Genomic DNA, 21,375 nt, shown 5'->3' with positions numbered 1-21,375 from the left:
CGTTTGTTTGGATGTTTGACAGCAAAATCCAACGTGTAGGACCTCTGAGCCAAATTGTCCCAACTAGGCCGCATTTATTGTTTTCTCAACCTAACTATGTCTATTACTGTCTCCCGCCCAGTATTCCGTTCATTATATGATGGACAGCCCTATTCAGCCAATGGTATGTTAGAATCCTGCCGGTTTGTGTAAATTCAGACCAATGATAGTCAAGCGGATGAGATTCGATGGGCACACGTTCATTTTTTCGTTGACAAGAACGTTAGTTCCTGCTCTTTGCTGGCCGTTTCCTGTAATCGTACAGTGTTGTGAGACGGAGAAAGCCATGTGTGTCGATGGAAAGGTACATTTAGCACCCCTAAATTATAACTGAGAGTCGGGGCAATGGATAGTATGGTTATTAGGGGATATTTTTTCTGATGAACAGACCTAGTCCAACCCAAATAGCATTGCGGCCTTACCCGTGTCTGATCGTAGACAGACTATGGTTATTGTGGCACGTTGCCTTTGGTTTGGTCCGGTTTGTTGATGAGATTGAAATAGTGGATGGTAACGTTATGTAGTAAATTATGGAGCTGCTGCTACCTATTGACTGATCTATTATATAGTACCGTTTTTATATACCATTTGAAATAGATTCATCCCAGAACAGCCTCATCCAATGCAAATAGCAATTTAATGCTAACGTTATATCTGTACTGAAGCGGGTTTGCGGAGAGCAACACGGTCAGAAAGAAACCATGTTATCCTAGACAGATGTTTTTCGCCCACTTGCCATTTAAACTATTACTTTCCATACAAACACTGCTCGTAAAATAGTATATGATCACAATGAAGGCATGTTTGATTGAAGGAAAAACAGAAACTACTAGTTAGTGTTTGTTGTTGTTATAGCTAGCTAGCATCGATGGATCAACTTATGATTCCGGGAAACGGTAAACAATACACGAATGACGATATAGATAGCTTTTCAGAACCCCTACTTGAAGCTGAATGCATCGATTGTTTTCGTATTATTGAAACAAAGCGTTTATGTTATATTATTTTAACCAAAATCATGACAATACGTCAGCAACAGGGCCCCGATACCTAGTTAGCTTACTAACTACCTTACGAACTAGCTTACGTTACTAGCTAACTAGGTACCACATGATAACTCAGACAATTTCATCCCACCAAGAGCAGCGAGTGTCATGGCACACTTTGCCTGCTACTTTCAGTAAGTATATTGGAATAGTGATTTTCCCTGATTAAGCTAAACCCTTATCTTCTCTCTGTCTTCTTTAGGAAAGAGACATCGGCGAATGATCTCTCAGATGGGGATCATTGCACACAGAGAAGTAGGCACTGAAAACAAGGAAGAGGAAAGGGGTGAGGAAGAGGTGGAAAAAATAGTGCGACTCTCCTCTTCCCTGAACCTCTTTCTCTGGTATCTAGCTTAAACGTTGATTTTTTTATTTATTTTTTCCCCCACCATCTACACCACCACCCCAATATTTGTCAGTAGAGGACACAGACAAAGCCCAAGTAAATTGTCTGCACAGGACTGAAACCTCAGAATCCATTTTAGTAAGTGATTGACATTTTGATAGAAATGTGTTTTGGTTATCTAATCACAGAAGGATATTTATGATCTTTTTGTTTTCCCAATTGTTTTTTTTAGGACATACTGGTCAGATCTACGGTTTCCCCATCTTTCTGACTGAGAGCAAGGCGGTTTTGTTCTCTATATCTTCTGTGGACTGGGAAAAATGGCAGACCCCATCATGGACCTCTTTGATGACACGCCACTGTTTAACCTGGATGCCCTGCCAGACGATGCCTTCACAGACCCTGTGGAGGAGGCTCTGAAACTGGCTCTGGGGCAGGTGGACCCCCCTTCCGAACCAACCCCAGACCTCTCCACCCCAGCGCTCAGCATACCAGTGGCAGCTCCAACAATCCCAGACCCAGTACCTGTGCAGCAGCCGGCCCCAGTCCCGGTTGCCCTCCCTCAGACTGTTTCAACAGCTACAACAGTACCTCAGACAACACTCTCTGTAGCCAGTAACACCAGTGGGGCTGCCACAGTCCTGCTGGGCTCACCTCTGACTGTCAATAGCTCTACTGGCACCACCCAACACATCACCACACAACAATTCACCACACAGCAGCTTACACAGATCGCACAGCAGCTTACTCCTCAGCAGCTAGCTGCCATCACTCAGCAGGCCGGAGGCCAGGGAGGTGCCAAGATCGTCATCCTGAAAGGACCCGGGGGGCAAGCACAGGTGCTGCAGACTGTTGCTGGGACAGGCTCCCAAGCGGGGAAGGTCACCTTTGCCAGGGTACTGTCTGGAACCCAACTCAGGCCCGGGATGCAGATACTGTCTGGAGGAACGGTCCTGAACCAAGCGTCTCCTGGGCAGGGACAGGTGAAGGTGGGAACTGGGGTACAGAGGCTGGTTCACTCGCCCAACGGACCCCTGAAGCAGGTACAGTTGATCTCCATTCCTCAGGGCCAGTCCCAAAGCCAGACTCAGACTGTCCAGGTGCAGATACCGCAAGCCCAGCTTGCCCAAGCCCAGGCTCAAGTGCAGCTCCAGACCCAAGGACAGGGAACGCAAATCCAGCTACAGCCCCAGACACAGATGCAGCTGCAGTCTGCCATGCAGACACAGGTCACTGCTGCTGCTACAGGCACCACTACAGTCCGACCACAAGGGGTCACCCTCACTACAGTACCACAACAGGTAAGATTGCCCTCTGAGCTCAACTTGGCCTAACCATCAGGATCGTCAAATACTATGTTTTCAGTAGTCAGTAACCTCCATTAACCAGGGCTCTTCACCTCAGGTCTCAAGATTGTACATTTCTAACCAAATTAGCATCTTCTAATTGATCATTTCTCTCTCCTCTCAGGGTGAAGCCAAGAGGATCACCCTGGTGCTGCAGCAGCCTCAGGGGGGTGCGGCCCAGGGGGGTGCTGTGACAGTCGGTGGGTCGGGTCAGCTGCAGCAGGGCCAGCAGCAGAGGCTGGTGTTGGGTAATCTCCCAGGGAAGCTGGTCCTCCAGGGGGGTCAGCTGGCTGCTCTCACCCAGGCAAGGGCAGGGCAGACGGGGGCGCAGCCTAAAGTGCTCACCATCCAGCTGCAAGTGCAGCAGCAACCCAACCAACAGGGGGGACCCAAGGTAAGGAGGAGGAGGAGTGGCTTGAATTAGTTGTTAGGAAATTCTCCACTCTCAGTTAACTAATCAGAAATACTGGCCTGTTCTATGAAGACTTTGATCTGTAACTAGAACGGTCTCTGTCCTGCAGTTTCAGCTGGTGTCCGGAGGGCAAGGTAGTAGCCCACAGGTTGTTCAGATCTCCCAGGGCCAAGGTGGACAGAGACTAGCCGTGCCCCTCAAACTGCTGCTGCAACCACAGGTACACATATACACACACACACACACACACACACATACATACCAGTCAAAAGTTTGGACACACCTGCTCATTCCAAGGTTTTTCTTTCTTTTTTACTATTTTCTACATTGTAGAATAATATTGAAGACATCAAAACTATGAAATAACACATGGAATCATGTAGTAACCAAAAAAGTGTTAAACAAATCAAAATATATTTTATATTTGAGATTCTTCAAAGTAGCCACCCTTTGCCTTGACAGCTTTGCTCACTCTTGGCATTCTCTCAACCAGCTTCACTTGGAATGCTTTTCCAACTGTGCTTGAAGGAGTTCCCACATATACTGAGAAGTTGTTGGTTGCTTTTCCTTCACTCTGTGGTCCAACTCATCCCAAACCATCTCAATTGGGTTGAGGTCGGGTGATTGTGGAGGCCAGGTCATCTGATGCAGCACTCCATCACTCCTTCTTGGTCAAATAGCCTTTACACAGCCTGGAGGTGTGTGTTGGGTCATTGTCCTCTTGAAAAACAAATGAGAGTACCTCTAAGCGCAAACCAGATGGGATGGAGTATCGCTGCATAATGCTGTGGTAGCCATGCTGGTTAAGTGTGCCTTGAAATCTAAATAAATCATGGACAGTGTCACCAGCAAAGCACCATCACACCATCACCTCCCTGCTTCTCGGTGGGAACCACACATGCAGAGATCATTCGTTCACCTACTCTGCGTCTCACAAAGACACAGCGGTTGGAAGCAAAAATCTCAAATTTGGACTCATCAGACCAAAGGACAGATTTCCACCTGTTTAATGTCCATTGCTCGTGTTTCTTGGCCCAAGCATGTCTCTTCTTATTGGTGTCCTTTAGTAGTGGTTTCTTTGCAGCAATTCGACCATGAAGGCCTGATTCACAGTCTCCTCTGAACAGTTGATGTTTAGATGTCTGTTACTTGAACTCTGTGAAGCATTTATTTGGGATTCAATTTCTGAGACTGGTAACTCTAATGAACGTATCCTCTGCAGCAGAGGTAACTCTGGGTCTTCCTTTCCTGTTGCAGTCCTCATGAGAGCCAGTTTCATCATAGCGCTTGATGGTTTTTCCGACTGTACTTGAAGAAACGGATTGACTGACCTTCATGTCTTAAAGTAATGATGGAGTGTTGTTACTCTTTGCTTATTTTAGCTGTTCTTGCCATAATATGGACTTGGTTTTTTACCAAATAGGGCTATCTTCTGTTTACCAACCCTACCTTGTCACAACACAACTGATTGGCTCAAACGCAAAGGAAAGATATTCCACAAGTTAACTTTTAACAAGGCACGCCTGTTAATTGAAATGCATTCCAGGTGAAGCTGGTTGAGAGTGCCAAGCGTGTGCAAAGCTGTCATCAAGGCAAAGGGTGGCTACTTCCCTGTGGCTCAGTTGGTAGAGTATGGTGTTTGCAACGCCAGCATAGTATGTGCAACGCCAGGGTTGTGGGTTCGATTCCCACGGGGGGCCAGTACAAAAACAAATGCATGAAATGAAATGTATGCATTCACTACTGTAAGTCGCTCTGGATAAGAGCGTCTGCTAAATGACTAAAATGTAAATGTAAATGTAAAATGTACTTTGAAGAAGCTCAAATATTATATATATTTTGATTTGTTTAACACTTTTTTTGGTTACTACATGATTTCATGTGTTATTTCATAGTTTTGATGTCTTCAATATTATTCTACAATGTAGAAAATGGTAAAAATAAAGAAAAATCCTTGAATGAGTAGGTGTATCCAAATTTTTGACTGGTACTGTATATACACACACGTCTACATGATAGATGTATCGAGCTGCAAATCTCACTTGTCAAACCTTACACGTGTTGGTTATTTTGCCTCTTAACAACTTTTAACTTGTGTGTATCTATCTATATATATCTCCACAGACAAGTGCCACCTCGACGGCAGGCAGAGCTGTCTCCGTAGTGAAGGTCATCAACACCTCAGCTGCCGGCTCCGCCCCTTCCACCACTATGTCGTCACCAGGGATACGGCTAGCCAAGGCCCAGGAGCCTGTACGGCGTTTGGAGACCCTGTGCAAGCAGGAGAAGGCCAACCGTATTGTGGCCGAGGCCATTGCCAGGGCCAAGGCCCGGGGAGAGAGGAACATTCCACGAGTCCTCAACCAGGACGAACTGCCTGCCGGACAAAAGGCTGCTCACCAAGGGGCCGCTGCAACGACCACTGGCATGTCTGGAGCCAAGAAGAAGGGAGGAGGGAGTAAGAAGAAGAGCCCAGCGGCGGCAGCAGGGAAGGGCGGGGCTGGTGCAGAAAAGAAAGGCAAAGCCAAGGCAGCAGGTGGGGCTGCTGGTGGGACACCTGGAGGGGCGGCTGGAACCGGCTGCAGCAAGAGCAAAAGCAAGGCAAAGATCAAGTAAGTTGCCATGTTCTCATTCTGTCTTTTTGGGGGGGGGGGTGTTGTATCTATTTCTACAACTAATTCTCGTTCTCATCCTCCCCTATCTCTCGCCCAAGTACAATCACTCTAGTGGGGGGTAAGAAGAGGAAGAGGAATGCCTCCTCAGACCACTCTGATGGGGAGTTGAGCCCCACCTCTCCCTCTAAGGCCCTGGAGGAGGACATGCTTGCGGTGAGTCACGTCCCTCCTACTGACACACGCTTACACCCCCCCCCCCCCCCCCCCATAATACGTACAGTACTGCACTGGATTTTTGTCAAGACTTCCTGACCAATGTCTGCCATTTTTTTTTTCATGTCATCTCCCTCTTCCACCAGAAGAGGCGTTCTAACCGTCAGGTGAAGAGGAAGAAATACACTGAGGATCTGGACATCAAAATCACTGACGACGAGGACGAACCGGAGGAGGACGTGGACGTAACCACCACCACGGCGGCGGTGGCGTCCATTACCGGAGGAGCAACGGGGCAGCTGATGGGAGAGCAGCTCAAACAGGAGCTGCAGTTGGACGGGGACAGCCTTTCCAGCATGCAGTTCTTTGTGGTGAGTGTGAGATTTTGATCAGGTTTGAGCTGTTCTTTTGAGTGAGTGTTGGTTATCTTATCACCTGCACATGACAGCTGTATAACACATGTATATGTATCACAGGAAAACCCCAACGAGGAAGATGCAGCAATTGTTGACAAAGTTTTGTCCATGAGGTTAACTAAAAAGGAGGTGAGTGTGCTTATTGTGCTTTTTTCTGTTGATTGTTATTATTTGGGGATTTTGCTAATTTTAAGAAGTTGCAAATCATTATGTATCATGTTTGTTCCTCTCTTCATATTTAAAGGTGTCTCCAGGACATTACATCAATGCTGAGGAATTTTTTGTCAAGTATAAGAACTAGTAAGTCTCACTCTGTCCTTATGTTCATTACTCTTGGGTTTGCTAATCCCTGTGGATGTCTCTTGACTAAAATGTCGGTGTGAGATCCATGAAATTGTTTGTGGAGCATCCAAGATCAACAGTGCATGGGGAGTGTCTTCCTTTATATCCATGGCTGACCCCCCGTTCTCTCTCTCAGCTCCTACATGCACTGTGAGTGGGCCACTCTGGAGCAGCTGGAGAGAGACAAGAGGATCCATCAGAAGCTCAAGAGATTCAAGGCCAAACATGCACAGATGAGACACCTCTTACAGGAGGTAAGGGAATAATATGGCGTCTTTCACAGAAACATTTTGGTACCCATCTACTTCACAATCGGAGGGTTATGTGTATAGAGGTGTAACTTTAGGGATCATAGTCGCTGTGTTTTTTTTTGTGTGTTTTATCCTCTCTGTGCTCCTGTCCTTAGGAAGAGGAGCCCTTCAACCCAGATTATGTGGAGGTGGACCGGATCCTGGATGAGTCCAACAGTGTGGACAATGGAGAGGTGAGAGAAGTCAATGACTGAATTCTGATCTCTAAAGGACAAGTATTAATCTGTTCTTGTAAACCATGAATTGATCTCATTGTGAAAATTCTGAGTTAGGATTATTTGTCTCTAAGTGTGTATTGTATCTCTCAGCCGGTGGTGTATTACCTGGTGAAGTGGTGCTCTCTGCCATATGAAGATGCTACCTGGGAGCTAAGAGAGGATGTGGACGAGGGCAAGGTGGAGGAGTTCAGGAAGATCCAAGACCGCCAACCTCAACTCAAGAGAACGGTGCGTGTGGGTATTCACTAGTCGTGTGTGTGTGTGTTCACCACGTTCCATGTGAGTAGTTCCACTGCTTTAGTCCAATATGTCATCATTCCACAGTCTAAACCATTCACTCCTCTCATTAGCCCCGGCCCCAAGCAGCTGCATGGAAGAAGCTGGAGGAATTCAGAGAGTACAAGAGTGGGAACGTACTCAGAGAATACCAGCTAGAAGGAGTCAACTGGCTGCTCTTCAACTGGTACAACAGGTACTAATGTTTCTTTTATTGAATGCATTTCATATCCCATTCTATCCATATTAACACATCCTCTCGCCCTACAGGCAGAACTGTATCCTGGCAGATGAGATGGGTCTAGGGAAGACCATCCAGTCCATCTCTCTGCTGTCCGAGGTGTTTGGTGCCGGGGTCCAGGGCCCCTTCCTGGTCATCGCTCCTCTCTCTACCATCACCAACTGGGAGAGGGAGTTTGCCACCTGGACTGACATGAACGCCATCGTCTACCACGGCAGCCTGGCCAGCAGGCAGATGATCCAGCAGTACGAGATGTACTGCAAGGATGACAAGGTGTGTGTGTCACATTCTGTTTGTGTAACCTTAGAACAGAAGAATGGATTACAGTGGTTGCAGTGCTAGTGTTGTTGTGCAGTAGGAACGGTCGGAAGACAATGATTCTCTCGTGTTCAAATAATTTGATTCTTGGTACATCGACATCTAGTTCCTCTAACTAGAGTGTTGTATTACAGGATCATCTGATCCCAGGGGCGTATAAGTTTGATGCCCTGATCACCACGTTTGAGATGATTCTGTCCGACTGCCCTGAGCTGAGGGAGATCTCCTGGCGCTGTGTGATCATTGACGAGGCTCACCGCCTCAAGAACCGCAACTGCAAGCTGCTGGACAGTCTCAAGATGCTGGACCTGGTGAGTAATCAGGGGATAGATAGTCTAAGGGACAGGGTGACAAATGTATTACTTGTGATGTGACAACGTTCTGGTCTTATGTTTAGAAAGAGGCATAATAACACCCTCTCTACCTCCTTTTTCTCTCTGTTCATCTCGTCTTCCTCCTCCACTCTCTATTCCACTCCCCTGTCCTCCCTGGTACTCAGGAGCATAAGGTGCTTCTAACTGGTACCCCCCTCCAGAACACAGTGGAGGAACTCTTCAGTCTGCTGCACTTCCTGGAGCCAGCTCAGTTTTCATCAGAGTCTGAATTCCTTCGTGACTTTGGAGACCTCAAAACAGAGGAGCAGGTCCAGAAGCTCCAGGCCATTCTGAAGCCTATGATGCTGCGCAGACTCAAAGAGGACGTGGAGAAGAACTTGGCGCCAAAACAGGAGACCATCATTGAGGTAAGATTTGACACTCAAAATTGATAATATTGCACCATATAACTGAGGTGATGAGTAGCAGAATGTTTTTCTTAATGGACCATAACCATCAAGCAAATACAACCTTATTTACACAGGTGGAGCTGACAGATGTGCAGAAGAAATACTACCGAGCCATCCTAGAGAGGAACTTCAGTTTCCTCAGCATGGGAGCCACCAGCAACAGCAACGTGCCCAATCTGCTCAACACCATGATGGAGCTACGCAAGTGCTGCAACCACCCCTACCTTATTACCGGTACCTTACACCACAACAACACTTCAATACCCTTCCTCCTCCAAAAACAATACCCTTCCTCCTCCAAAAACAATAACCCCAACACTGTCTCCTCTTAATGCAGCTAGCCTGCAATCACTTGATGCTTACCACAGCATCTGTTGACCTAACATCACTCCAACTGTTCATCTGTATACGCCACTGTCTTCATACCTTTCCCAGGATGCAATGGTATACAATGGGATAGTAACCCCCCTTCTGTCTGTTCTGTCCAGGTGCAGAGGAGAAGATTGTGGCTGAGCTGAGGGATGTTTACGACCCTGTGGCCCCAGACTTTCACCTGCAGGCGCTGGTGAGATCCGCAGGCAAGCTGGTCCTGCTGGACAAACTGCTGCCTCGCTTGAAGGCCGGGGGACACAAGGTGCTCATCTTCTCTCAGATGGTGCGCTGCCTGGACATCCTGGAGGACTACCTCATCAACAAGAGGTATGGGGGTCTAGATAGACTGCCTCATCAACAAGGGGTATGGGGGTCTAGATAGACTGCCTCATCAACAAGGGGTATCGTACAGCCCAACACATCACTGGGGCCAAGCTTCCTGCCCTCCAGGACCTATATACTAGGCGTGTCAGAAGAAGGCCCAAAAAATTGTCAAAGACTCCAGTTACCCAAGTCAGACTGTTCAGTAAGCATTTCATGATAAGGTCTACACCTGTTGTATTCGGGCGCATGTGACAAATAAAATTTGATTTATGACGGTCTAGATAGACTGCCTGCCTCATCAACGTGTATGGGCATGTTGAAAAACAATATATTTAGTTAGTAAGTTTTGTTTTACTACATTATCAGTCTGCGGTAGTAGACCAGGATGTGGGTGATTTAAAAGTAGACAGACTGGATGTGAAGAGTAATCTAGATGAGTTAGAAGTTGTCTTTATCAACGTTCTGCCCAGATACCTATACGAGCGTATTGATGGCAGAGTGAGAGGGAACCTGCGTCAGGCAGCCATTGACCGCTTCAGCAAACCAGACTCGGACCGTTTCGTCTTCCTGTTGTGTACCCGGGCTGGAGGTCTGGGCATCAACCTGACTGCTGCTGACACCTGCGTCATCTTTGACTCCGACTGGAACCCTCAAAACGACCTGCAGGTAATGTCTGATCTCGCGCTTTTGTGTCTGGTTCCTTCCAATGTTTCGTCCTAGTACCCTTACCACACTGTACAAATGGCATTCTATTGATGTACTAATCCTGCCTTCTCCAAACAGGCTCAGGCGCGGTGTCACCGTATCGGCCAGTCCAAGGCAGTGAAGGTGTACCGTCTGATCACCAGGAACTCTTATGAGAGGGAAATGCTGGACAAGGCCAGCCTCAAACTGGGTCTGGACCGGGCTGTACTGCAGAGCATGAGCGGTAGCAAGGAGAGCAATGTCAACGGAGTAAGGAGGTCCAAGCTGTTGTTTACTTAATATGGAGTTTTTCTTGGTCTACTGTTTGTTTAGATGCTAACTGGTTAATGTCTGTCCTGTTCCACCCGTTTCGTAGCAAATCCAGCAGTTCTCCAAGAAGGAGATCGAGGACCTCCTGAGGAAGGGTGCGTACGCTGCCATTATGGACGAGGAGGATGAGGGCTCCAAGTTCTGTGAGGAGGACATTGACCAGATCCTCCAGAGGAGAGCCACCACCATCACCATCGAGAGCGAGGGCAAGGGCTCCACCTTCTCCAAGGCCAGCTTCGTGGCTACCGAGAACAGGACCGACATTGCCCTGGACGACCCCGAGTTCTGGCAGAAGTGGGCCAAGAGGGCAGACATAGACTTTGATTCCATGAATAGGAAGGTAATGCTGATATCTCAGGCGTGTGTGTGTGTTTACTCTGTGCTTGTTTTTTGTGAGAAAAGCTCATTTTCCTTATGTTTTCTCACACCCTCCCTGTAGAACACCCTGGTGATTGACACACCCAGGGTGAGGAAGCAGACCCGTCAGTTTGCCACCCTGAGGGGCGAGGGTGGGGAGATATCGGATCCCGATAGTGACGACGAGTACCCGCCCGCCAATTCCCGGCAGTCCCGGTCCTCTAGGCGCTCTGAGCGCCACACCGGAAACGGCTACGGCCGCACCGACTGCTTCCGTGTGGAGAAACATCTGCTTGTTTACGGGTAGGTGTATTTGGCTAGGGCCTAGAGGGATTTTTATTTTCTGGACAGGTGTAGTTATAATACATATGATAGTAAAGTTGTGACCGGAGTTTCTAATAAAGTAAGCTCCACACTATTGTGTTGAGCCTCCTTTCTCACTCTGCGACCTGTTTGTCCAGGTGGGGGCGCTGGAGAGACATCCTGTCTCATGCACGCTGTAAGCGGCGCCTCGGGGAGCGAGACGTGGAGACCATCTGCAGGGTCATCCTGGTCTTCTGCCTGCTGCATTACCGTGGAGACGAGAACATTAAGAGCTTCATCTGGGAGCTCATCACCCCGCCGGAGAATGGCCGGGAACCCCACACACTCCTCAACCACTCTGGTACGTACTGAACCCCACACACTCCTCAACCACTCTGGTACGGACTGAGCCCCACACACTCCTCAACCACTCTGGTACGGACTGAGCCCCACACACTCCTCAACCACTCTGGTACGGACTGAGCCCCACACACTCCTCAACCACTCTGGTACGGACTGAGCCCCACACACTCCTCAACCACTCTGGTACGGACTGAGCCCCACACACTCCTCAACCACTCTGGTACGGACTGAACCCCACACACTCCTCAACCACTCTGGTACGGACTGAACCCCACACACTCCTCAACCACTCTGGTACGGACTGAGCCCCACACACTCCTCAACCACTCTGGTACGGACTGAGCCCCACACACTCCTCAACCACTCTGGTACGGACTGAGCCCCACACACTCCTCAACCACTCTGGTACGGACTGAACCCCACACACTCCTCAACCACTCTGGTACGGACTGAGCCCCACACACTCCTCAACCACTCTGGTACGGACTGAGCCCCACACACTCCTCAACCACTCTGGTACGGACTGAGCCCCACACACTCCTCAACCACTCTGGTACGGACTGAGCCCCACACACTCCTCAACCACTCTGGTACGGACTGAGCCCCACACACTCCTCAACCACTCTGGTACGGACTGAACCCCACACACTCCTCAACCACTCTGGTACGGACTGAGCCCCACACACTCCTCAACCACTCTGGTACGGACTGAGCCCCACACACTCCTCAACCACTCTGGTACGGACTGAGCCCCACACACTCCTCAACCACTCTGGTACGGACTGAGCCCCACACACTCCTCAACCACTCTGGTACGGACTGAACCCCACACACTCCTCAACCACTCTGGTACGGACTGAACCCATTGTCTAAATATTTCTTGCTGTTTTGGATAACTGTTTGTGTTAATGTATTTTCTCTCCCTTTAGCGTTGCCTTCCAGGGTCCTGCGTGTATGTTTCAATGTGTTTCTCTGTCTAGGTTTGTCCATCCCTGTTCCTCGGGGCAGGAAGGGGAAGAGGGTGAAGGCTCAGAGCTCCTTTGATGTTCAGAAGGTGGAGTGGATCCGCAAGTACAACCCCGACTCCCTGCTTCTGGACGACAGCTACCGCAAACATCTCAAGCACCAGTGCAACAAGTCAGTGTGTGTTCACCCTCAACCTCTAGAGAGTACTGAAGTGTTTGTGCTCAGTGTCAGAGCATTAACCCTTTCCTCGTCGTCAGGGTGTTGCTGAGAGTACGTATGCTGTACTACCTGAGACAGGAAGTCATTGGAGAACATGCTGATTCTGTGCTGAGAGGATCTGATGCCAGGTCTCAACCTATTAAAAATCCTTGTTATCTGCTATACACATGCGCGCACACATACGTCTACACACGCACACACACTCTCAGGTGTATACTGAATCCATCTGTCTGTGTCCTCGTAGGGATATTGACATCTGGATGCCTGAGATGGAGCAGCTTGAGGTGCCATCAGGATGGTGGGATACAGAGGCAGACCGCTCCCTCCTCGTCGGAGTTTTCAAACATGGTGTGTGTGAATGTGAAAAAGTATTTAGGAGTTTGTTTACTTGTCAAGAATATCTTGTTTATCAGTAGGAACGTGATGTTTAGTGAGTGTGTTTTGTAGTAACTCCAGTGTGTTGCTCCAGGGTATGAGATGTACACCACTATGCGTGCCGACGACTGTCTCTGTTTCCTGGAGAGAGCTGGTCGCCCTGACGACCAGGCCATTGATGCTGAGCAGCACTCTGCAGACGCAGAGCTGGGAGACGGGTGAGCTACACTGGCTAATCTTATTACCACCTCACCAAACAACCCGCTAACTATATATTACAGAATTATTTAGAACTGGCCTCACCACCATTAACTTGAAAACAAAAATTCCCCCAGAGGAGACGATGACAAGTATTCTGAAGACCCGGAGTTCAAGCCTGCGTTAAGGCACACCAAAGACCTATACGAGGAGGTGTGAATCAGTGCTTATTATTCTCATTGATTGATTTTGGTTGCAGAATATTGTTGACATTAATGATAATCCCTCTCCCCCAGGCTGACTCCTTGAACATGGATGATGATATCTGTGTCGAGGACAAGGCAGGACCTGTTAAAACCAAGGGGCCGCCCTCTGGCCAGTCCGGAGCCTGTGAGTGGCCGACCAGCTCATCACTTACCGCGCGGCTCCGGCGTCTGATCACGGCATACCAGCGCAGCTACAGGAGAGAGCAGCTGAAGGTGGAGGCAGCAGAGAAGGGCGACCGCAGGCGCAGGAGGTGTGAGCAGGCCAGTAAACTGAAGGAGATTGCACGCCAGGAACGCCAACAGAGGTACCAACTACTACCCTCAGCTATTAACTCTGCAAGCATATGTGTCCTGAAACTGAGGTACAGTTGTTATGTTTGTTTAATGTGTCTGTATGGTGTAAGGGACAGTTGGAAATTTACTGGGTTGGGGGTCCAGAATAGCGGAAGGTTTTATAGCCGAATGTTACATGCTTGCATGCTCCTCCCCTATCAATACTTCGCTTATGTACTACACTTCTCAGCATGCTTGCTATGCAGTCAACTCTATTCTGCCCTCTATCCAATGTGACAATAGTGGTAGGTGGATTGTTTGTCCAAATCTGCAATAGGTTAACTAGCAATCATATCAAACACAAAACCAATTTTCAATATAAATCCACAAGAACATAGAGGATAAGCTGATGGGCAGTGGAGAGGCCATTGTCCATGAAATAACTTTTAAGATGTGACAAAGGTCTCCTATTGATCTTGTTAAGGCTATACAAATGTAACATACTGTAACGGATTTTGTAGATTCTTAAAGTTGATTTGGACATTCAATTTATGGTACATTGCAACTCAATAGATACTTGTAGTCAGCCTGAAGTAAACATTTCTAAAGGTAAAATAGCTATAGCTTATCGGCTCTATAAAATCAGCAATGCGTGCTTCTAGTCATTTTCAATGATTTTCCCCAAAAACCTTCCCAGTTAAATGTTGACTGCAAAGTAGTAGAATGATATCATGATGATTTTATATCAATCGGGGGCACATTTGTTTTGCATACTCTGCCATGTGCAGTACAGAAACACTGATAGACTAACACAAATGTACTGTGACTAAAACTGGGCTGGGACATGCTTTCAAAGGTCCTATCAACCATCACAATCCTCGCTATATGAGCCATGATACAGTTCCTACGAAGTGGGTTAACTCTATTGGCACGATGCAGGGTGTTTGGCTTTTACGCTAGTGACCCGGTTTCACTTCCTTGTCCTGCCGTTTACTACATTGGTCTTCTACAAAGGGTGTTTTTAGTGTTTTTAGTATTATTACAAGTATTATCACGAGCGTTCTGCCTCCTTTCCGATCCAAGCAGCTATTCCTCGACCCTAACGCTTCAGTATAACCCAAATATTTCATTTAACTTTTAAAATGTATTATCTTTTTGTATGTGGTATAAACACAACCAGTCACAATGTTTTAATCTGATTAGGCTACTTCAAAAGTCTCCTGTAGGCTAAGTGTGCACATTCATCCACTAATATAATTCCAGCATCCAAACTGCGCACCAGCCATTCGATGAATGGAAAGAGACATCGAAGAGTGTCGAGCCGATACTGAGTGGGAGGGATGTATTTTCTGTTTGTCGAGATTGACATACTTCATTTGATTGTGGTGTTGAAAATGCAGACAATGATGAAGCGCTCAGTCTATAATCAGTATGCAGTGATGTGTCACTTATTGGTTGTGTGTGGTGCATTGGCACAACCTGTTGGTGGAAAATGTGTTGCATAAATGTAATATAATTATAAATATGGTGTCAATGTTAAATCAAGGAGGGTGAGATTATTTATTTTTTTACAGTACAAAGGGAGGGTAATGTGAATTTCGAACTGTCCTTAACCGTACATTCTGGTATAAAATTGGGAGTGAGTTTTTAGTGTTTTACTACTTTAACCATCAGTCTTTTGTCTCCTTGCTAGGTGGACCCGTAGAGAGGAGTGTGACTTCTACCGTGTGGTGTCCACGTTCGGTGTGGAGCGGATAAAGAAAGAGGCAGATGCCCCAGAGGGGGAAGAGGCTGAACTGGAATGGGCTCGCTTCCGGACATTTGCCCGTCTAGAAAAGAAGACTGACGAGAGTCTGAGCCGCTACTTCCGCTGCTTCATGGCTATGTGCCGGAGGGTGTGCAACCTGCGGCCCGCCCGCGGAGAAGGTCAGAACGACATCAAGTGTTATTACAGTCAAGGTGTTGATAAAGTGTGTAGTCACTTAAAGGTAGACTCAGCAAAATGATGTTGCCACGAGCCGCACCGCATGTATTGAGATGTGCGAGATGCAAGACTTCGCTCTCACACAGTCACAAACAGTGTCTGCGTGTGCGCACGGGTTCACTTCACTCTGTACTAGAGGTCGACCGATTAATCAGAATGGCCGATTAATTAGGGACGATTTCAAGTTTTCATAACAATCGGTAATCGGCATTTTTGGACACCGATCATGGCCGATTACATTGCACTCCACAAGGAGACTGCGTGCCAGGCTGACTACCTGTTATGCGAGTGCAGCAAGGAGCCAAGGTAAGGTGCTAGCTAGCATTAAACATATCTTTATAAAAAACAATCAATCTTAACATAATCACTAGTTAACTACACATGGTTGATGATATTACTAGTTTATCTAGCTTGAATCGATGCGGTGCCTGTTAATTTATCATTTGAATTTCATTTTATCATTGAATCATAGCCTACTTCGCCAAACGGGTGATTTAACAAGCGCATTCGCGAAAAAAGCACTGTCGTTGCACCAATGTGTACCTAACCATAAACATCAACGCCTTTCTTAAAATCAATACACAAGTATATATTTTTAAACCTGCATATTTACTTAATATTGCCTGCTAACATTAATTTATTTTAACTAGGGAAATTGTGTCCCTTCTCTTGCGTTCTGTGCAACAGACTCAGGGTATATGCAGCAGTTTGAGCCGCCTGGCTCGTTGCGAACTGTGTGAATACTATTTCTTCCTAACAAAGACAGCCAACTTCGCCAAATGGGGGATGATTTAACAAAAGCGCATTTGTGAAAAAAGCATAATCGTTGCACGACTGTACCTAACCATAAACATCAATGCCTTTCTTAAAATCAATACACAGAACTATATATTTTTAAACCTGATATTTAGTTAAAAGAAATTCATGTTAGCAGGCAATATTAAACTAGGGAAATTGTGTCACTTCTATTGTGTTCATTGCACGCAGTCAGGGTATATGCAACAGTTTGGGCCGCCTGGCTCGTTGCGAACTAATTTGCCAGAATTTTACGTAATTATGACATAACATTGAAGGTTGTGCAATGTAACAGGAATATTTAGACTTATGGATGCCACCCGTTAGATAAAATACGTAACGGTTCAGTATTTCACTGAAAGAATAAACGTTTTATTTTCGAAATTATAGTTTCCGGATTTGACCATATTAATGACCTAAGGCTCGTATTTCTGTGTGTTATTATGTTATAATTAAGTCTATGATTTGATAGAGCAGTCTGACTGAGTGGTGGTAGGCAGCAGCAGGCTCGTAAGCATTCATTCAAACAGCACTTTCATGCGTTTGCCAGCAGCTATTGCGCTGTTTATGACTTCAAGCCTATCAACTCCCGAGATTAGGCTGATTTAACCGATGTGAAATGGCTAGCTAGTTAGCGGGGTGCGCGCTAATAGCGTTTCAAACCTCACTCGCTCTGAGACTTGGAGTAGTTGTTCCCCATGCTCTGCAAGGGCCGCGGCTTTTGTGGATCGATGGGTAACGATGCTTCGAGGGTGGCTGTTGTCGATGTATTCCTGGTTCGAGCCCAGGTAGGGGCGAGGAGAGGGACGGAAGCTATACTGTTACACTGGCAATACTAAAGTGCCTATAAGAACATCCAATAGTCAAAGGTATATGAAATACAAATGGTATAGAGAGAAATAGTCCTATAATTCCTATAATAACCTAAAACTTCTTTATACCTGGGAATATTGAAGACTCATGTTAAAAGGAACCACCAGCTTTCATATGTTCTGAGCAAGGAACTTAAACGTTAGCTTTTTGACATGGCACATATTGCACTTTTACTTTCTTCTCCAACACTTTGTTTTTGCATTATTTAAACCAAATTGAACATGTTTCATTATTTATTTGAGGCTAAATTTATAGTATTTATGTATTATATTAAGTTAAAATAAGTGTTCATTCAGTATTGTTGTAATTGTAATTATTACAAATAAATAAATACAATTTCAAAAATCAGCCGATTAATCGGTATCGGCATTTTTGGGTCCTCCAATAAACGGTATCGGCATTGAAAAATCATAATCGGTTGACCTCTACTCTGTACAGCATGGTAGCCACGGAACCCAAACAGAGGAGAAGTTGAGCCTTGCGCTTCAACGCTCTTAGTTATTGTGGAAATTCAGCCACTGTGCTATTTACTTTCTGCGTCAACGTCATATCGTTGTCTACCTTTTTAAATCAGTCAAATACAGTGAACAAAAATATAAACATAACATGTAAAGTGTTGGTTTCATGAGCTGAAATGGAAGATCCCAGAAATGTTCCAATACACACACAAAGCTTCTTTCTCTGAAATGTTGTGCACAAATGTGTTTACATTCCTGTTAGTGAGCATTTTTCTTTTGCCAAGATCATCCATCCACCTGCAGGTGTGGCATATCAAGAAGCTGATTAAACGGTGTGATCATTACACAGATGCACCTTGTGCTGGGGACAATATAAGGCCACTCTAAAATGTGCAGCTTTGTCAAACACAATGCCACAGATGTCTCAAGTTTTGAGGGAGCGTGCAATTGGTAGCCACCTGGACAGCTGATGAAACTGTGGGTTTGCACAACCGAAGAATTTCTGCACAAACTGTCAGAAACCGTCTCAGGGAAGCTCATCTGCGTGCCAGGGTCTTAACTTGACTGCAGTTCGCTGTCATAACCGAATTCAGTGGGCAAATGCTCACCTTCTATGGCCACTGGCACGCTGGAGAAGTGTGCTCTTCACAGATGAATCCTGGTTTCAACTGTCGCGGACAGATGGCAGACAGCGTGTATGGCGTCGTGTGGGCGAGTGGTATGCTGACGTCAACGTTGGGGTTATGGTATGGGCAGGCATAAGCTACTGACAACAAACACTTTTTATCGCTGGAAATTTAAATGCACAGAGATACCTTGACGAGGTCCGGAGACACCTTGTCTTGTCATCCATCCAGCTCCACCTCATGTTTCAGCATGATAATGCACGGCCACATGTCGCAAGGATCTGTACACAATTCCTGTAAGCTGAACATTTTTCAGTTCTTCCATGGCCTGAATACTCACCAGACATGTCACCCGTTGTTATTTTTTACTGCTGCTCTTTAATGACTTGTTCCTTTTATCTATTTTTCTTACCCATATATTTTTTTAACTGCACTGTCGCTTAGGGGCTTGTAAGTAAGCATTTCACTGTAAGGTGTTGTATTCTGCGCATGTAAGATTTGATTGAGCATGTTTGGAATGCTCTGGATTGACATGTATGACAGCCTGTTCCAGTTCCCGCCAATATCCAGAAATTCCGCACGGCCATTGAAGAGGAGTGGGACTAGGGCTGTTAAGGTTAAGGTGACTGTAATAACACCACGACGGCAGTCAAATCTCACCTGACTGTTTAGTCACGGTAATTGGGCTTCTCCAAGCTATGATGCTGCTGATGGTCATTAGTAGCCTACCAAACTTGCTAACTGCCTGGTACTCAGCACTCTATTGTCTCTCTAATCACTCTGACATCAATGCAAATGTTATCGAAAATCTAATCTAACACTTCATGACAGCTAATTTTGCGTAACATTTTCTATAGGCTATGCAATTGCTTGAGAAAACAGTGATGTACTCTCTTAAAAGGATCCATCACCTTTTTAGAGGCTAGGCCTACTATTTATTTTTAAACTTTCCTAATATTAATCACATTGCTTCTCTTTACAACATGAGTATAGCCTACCTGGCTGGCATAAAACTGTACCGCGGGAAAAGCGTCCTCCATTCGCAATTTAAGTGCATAGATGACATTTTATATAAATGTTTTCCCCTGCCCCTGTTTCGAGACGGGTGCATGATAATGATCCATTCTAAATCAAAACAAATTTCATACTTATATGATTTAGTACATGTAAAGACCAGATTAAATCAAGAATAGTCTGATGGGTGATAACATTAGCCTATCACTTGTGAATGATGACCAGTTTGTGTGCAGTAACGCAAGAAACAGCGCATGCCATTTTTTTACTTTTTCAGATCGTAGTCGAACACCTCATGTAGCCTAGCCCAAAGGCCTATATGTTTTGATTCAAAACTGAAATGTCCAAATAACTTCTTAAAATGAAGCACATTTAATCCGCTTTACAACGAGTGTAGAGCCTAACTGGCATACATACGCAGCGTGTGAGTTTCAAGTTTGGGGGAGGATTTTCGCCATAAAAAGGCACCTTTAAAAAAAAATAAAAGCATTACATGCATAATCGCATTTCCAGTCACTTGAGAATAGTGTTTTCCAGCTAATTGATTGCATTTTGGAATTTTCCCGCATATAGCCTACTGCCGTGTGCGCATTTCTGAGTTTATCAAAAATGTTCAACTAAACGTTCTGATCTGTTGCGTCAGCCTAATTGAGTATAAAAGTTTTTTTGATGCTAGTGTTTGTATTAATTTGGGATCTATCGCATCCCATAACTGTCCGACTATGTTTGGAATATATATTTCTCGCACAGGATAGAGTAGGTCACCTATTTATTTATTTGATTTAACCAGGTAGGCCAGTTGAGAACAAGTTCACATTTACAACTGCGACCTGGCCAAGATTAAGCAAAGCAGTATGACAAAACAGAGTTACACAAACAAACGTACAGTCAATAACACAATAGAAAAATCTATGTACAGTCGTGGCCAAAAGTTTTGAGAATGACACAAATATTAATTTCCACAAAGTTTGCTGCTTCATTGTCTAGATATTTTTGTCAGATGTTGCTATGGAATACTGAAGTACAATTACAAGCATTTCATACGTGTCAAAGGCTTTTATTGACAATTACATGAAGTTGATGCAAAGAGTCAATATTTGCAGTGTTGACCCTTCTTTTTCAAGACCTCTGCAATCCGCCCTGGAATGCTGTCAATTAACTTCTAGGCCACATCCTGACTGATGGAAGCCCATTCTTGCATAATCAATGCTTGGAGTTTGTCAGAATTTGTGGGTTTTTGTTTGTCTACCCGCCTCTTGAGGATTGACCACAAGTTCTCAATGGGATTAAGGTCTGGGGAGTTTCCTGGCCATGGACCCAAAATATCGATGTTTTGCTCCCCGAGCCACTTAGTTATCACTTTTGCCTTATGGCAAGGTGCTCCATCATGCTGGAAAAGGTATTGTTCGCCACCAAACTGTTCCTGGATGGTTGGGAGAAGTTGCTCTCGGAAGATATGTTGGTACCATTCTTTATTCATGGCTGTGTTCTTAGGCAAAATTGTGAGTGAGCCCACTCCCTTGGCTGAGAAGCAACCCCACACATGAATGGTCTCAGGATGACACAGGACTGATGGTAGCGTTCACCTTGTCTTTTCCGGACAAGCTTTTTTCCAGATGCCCCCAAACAATCGGAAAGGGGATTCATCAGAGAAAATGACTTTACCCCAGTC

At 45.9% G+C, this 21,375-nt stretch overlaps 1 protein-coding gene across 4 annotated transcripts in view; it reads left to right on the top strand.

The window, feature by feature from the left end:
• The first annotated feature begins 234 nt into the window (after window positions 1-234).
• The window catches only part of LOC106569448 (ATP-dependent chromatin remodeler CHD8), a 29,691-nt gene continuing 8,550 nt past the window's right edge, over window positions 235-21,375 (top strand). The window contains exons 1-32 of one of the 4 annotated variants that reach the window (XM_014140805.3): window positions 235-343; window positions 1,288-1,371; window positions 1,508-1,569; window positions 1,664-2,732; window positions 2,902-3,171; window positions 3,299-3,409; window positions 5,314-5,801; window positions 5,903-6,017; window positions 6,164-6,388; window positions 6,494-6,562; window positions 6,678-6,733; window positions 6,912-7,029; window positions 7,182-7,259; window positions 7,395-7,532; window positions 7,655-7,776; window positions 7,851-8,094; window positions 8,274-8,450; window positions 8,639-8,881; window positions 8,998-9,157; window positions 9,412-9,622; window positions 10,090-10,285; window positions 10,403-10,573; window positions 10,680-10,973; window positions 11,073-11,293; window positions 11,452-11,654; window positions 12,637-12,793; window positions 12,880-12,969; window positions 13,086-13,189; window positions 13,311-13,434; window positions 13,552-13,627; window positions 13,711-13,985; window positions 15,647-15,879. In XM_014140805.3, the coding sequence (XP_013996280.2) occupies window positions 1,752-2,732; window positions 2,902-3,171; window positions 3,299-3,409; window positions 5,314-5,801; window positions 5,903-6,017; window positions 6,164-6,388; window positions 6,494-6,562; window positions 6,678-6,733; window positions 6,912-7,029; window positions 7,182-7,259; window positions 7,395-7,532; window positions 7,655-7,776; window positions 7,851-8,094; window positions 8,274-8,450; window positions 8,639-8,881; window positions 8,998-9,157; window positions 9,412-9,622; window positions 10,090-10,285; window positions 10,403-10,573; window positions 10,680-10,973; window positions 11,073-11,293; window positions 11,452-11,654; window positions 12,637-12,793; window positions 12,880-12,969; window positions 13,086-13,189; window positions 13,311-13,434; window positions 13,552-13,627; window positions 13,711-13,985; window positions 15,647-15,879 (5,950 nt within the window). In that variant the 5' untranslated portion in view covers window positions 235-343; window positions 1,288-1,371; window positions 1,508-1,569; window positions 1,664-1,751. Of the gene's footprint in view, window positions 344-1,287; window positions 1,570-1,663; window positions 2,733-2,901; window positions 3,172-3,298; window positions 3,410-5,313; window positions 5,802-5,902; window positions 6,018-6,163; window positions 6,389-6,493; window positions 6,563-6,677; window positions 6,734-6,911; window positions 7,030-7,181; window positions 7,260-7,394; window positions 7,533-7,654; window positions 7,777-7,850; window positions 8,095-8,273; window positions 8,451-8,638; window positions 8,882-8,997; window positions 9,158-9,411; window positions 9,623-10,089; window positions 10,286-10,402; window positions 10,574-10,679; window positions 10,974-11,072; window positions 11,294-11,451; window positions 11,655-12,636; window positions 12,794-12,879; window positions 12,970-13,085; window positions 13,190-13,310; window positions 13,435-13,551; window positions 13,628-13,710; window positions 13,986-15,646; window positions 15,880-21,375 lie in introns of all 4 variants that reach the window. The other 3 variants (XM_014140806.3, XM_014140808.3, XM_014140804.3) reach the window with 3 other exon arrangements.

This window comes from Salmo salar, chromosome 14 (assembly GCF_965601325.2).
Source record: "Salmo salar chromosome 14, fSalSal1, whole genome shotgun sequence".
NCBI lineage: Eukaryota > Metazoa > Chordata > Actinopteri > Salmoniformes > Salmonidae > Salmo > Salmo salar.
Note: the sequence above shows the minus strand (reverse complement) of the source record. Positions and strands in the feature narration are given on the sequence as shown.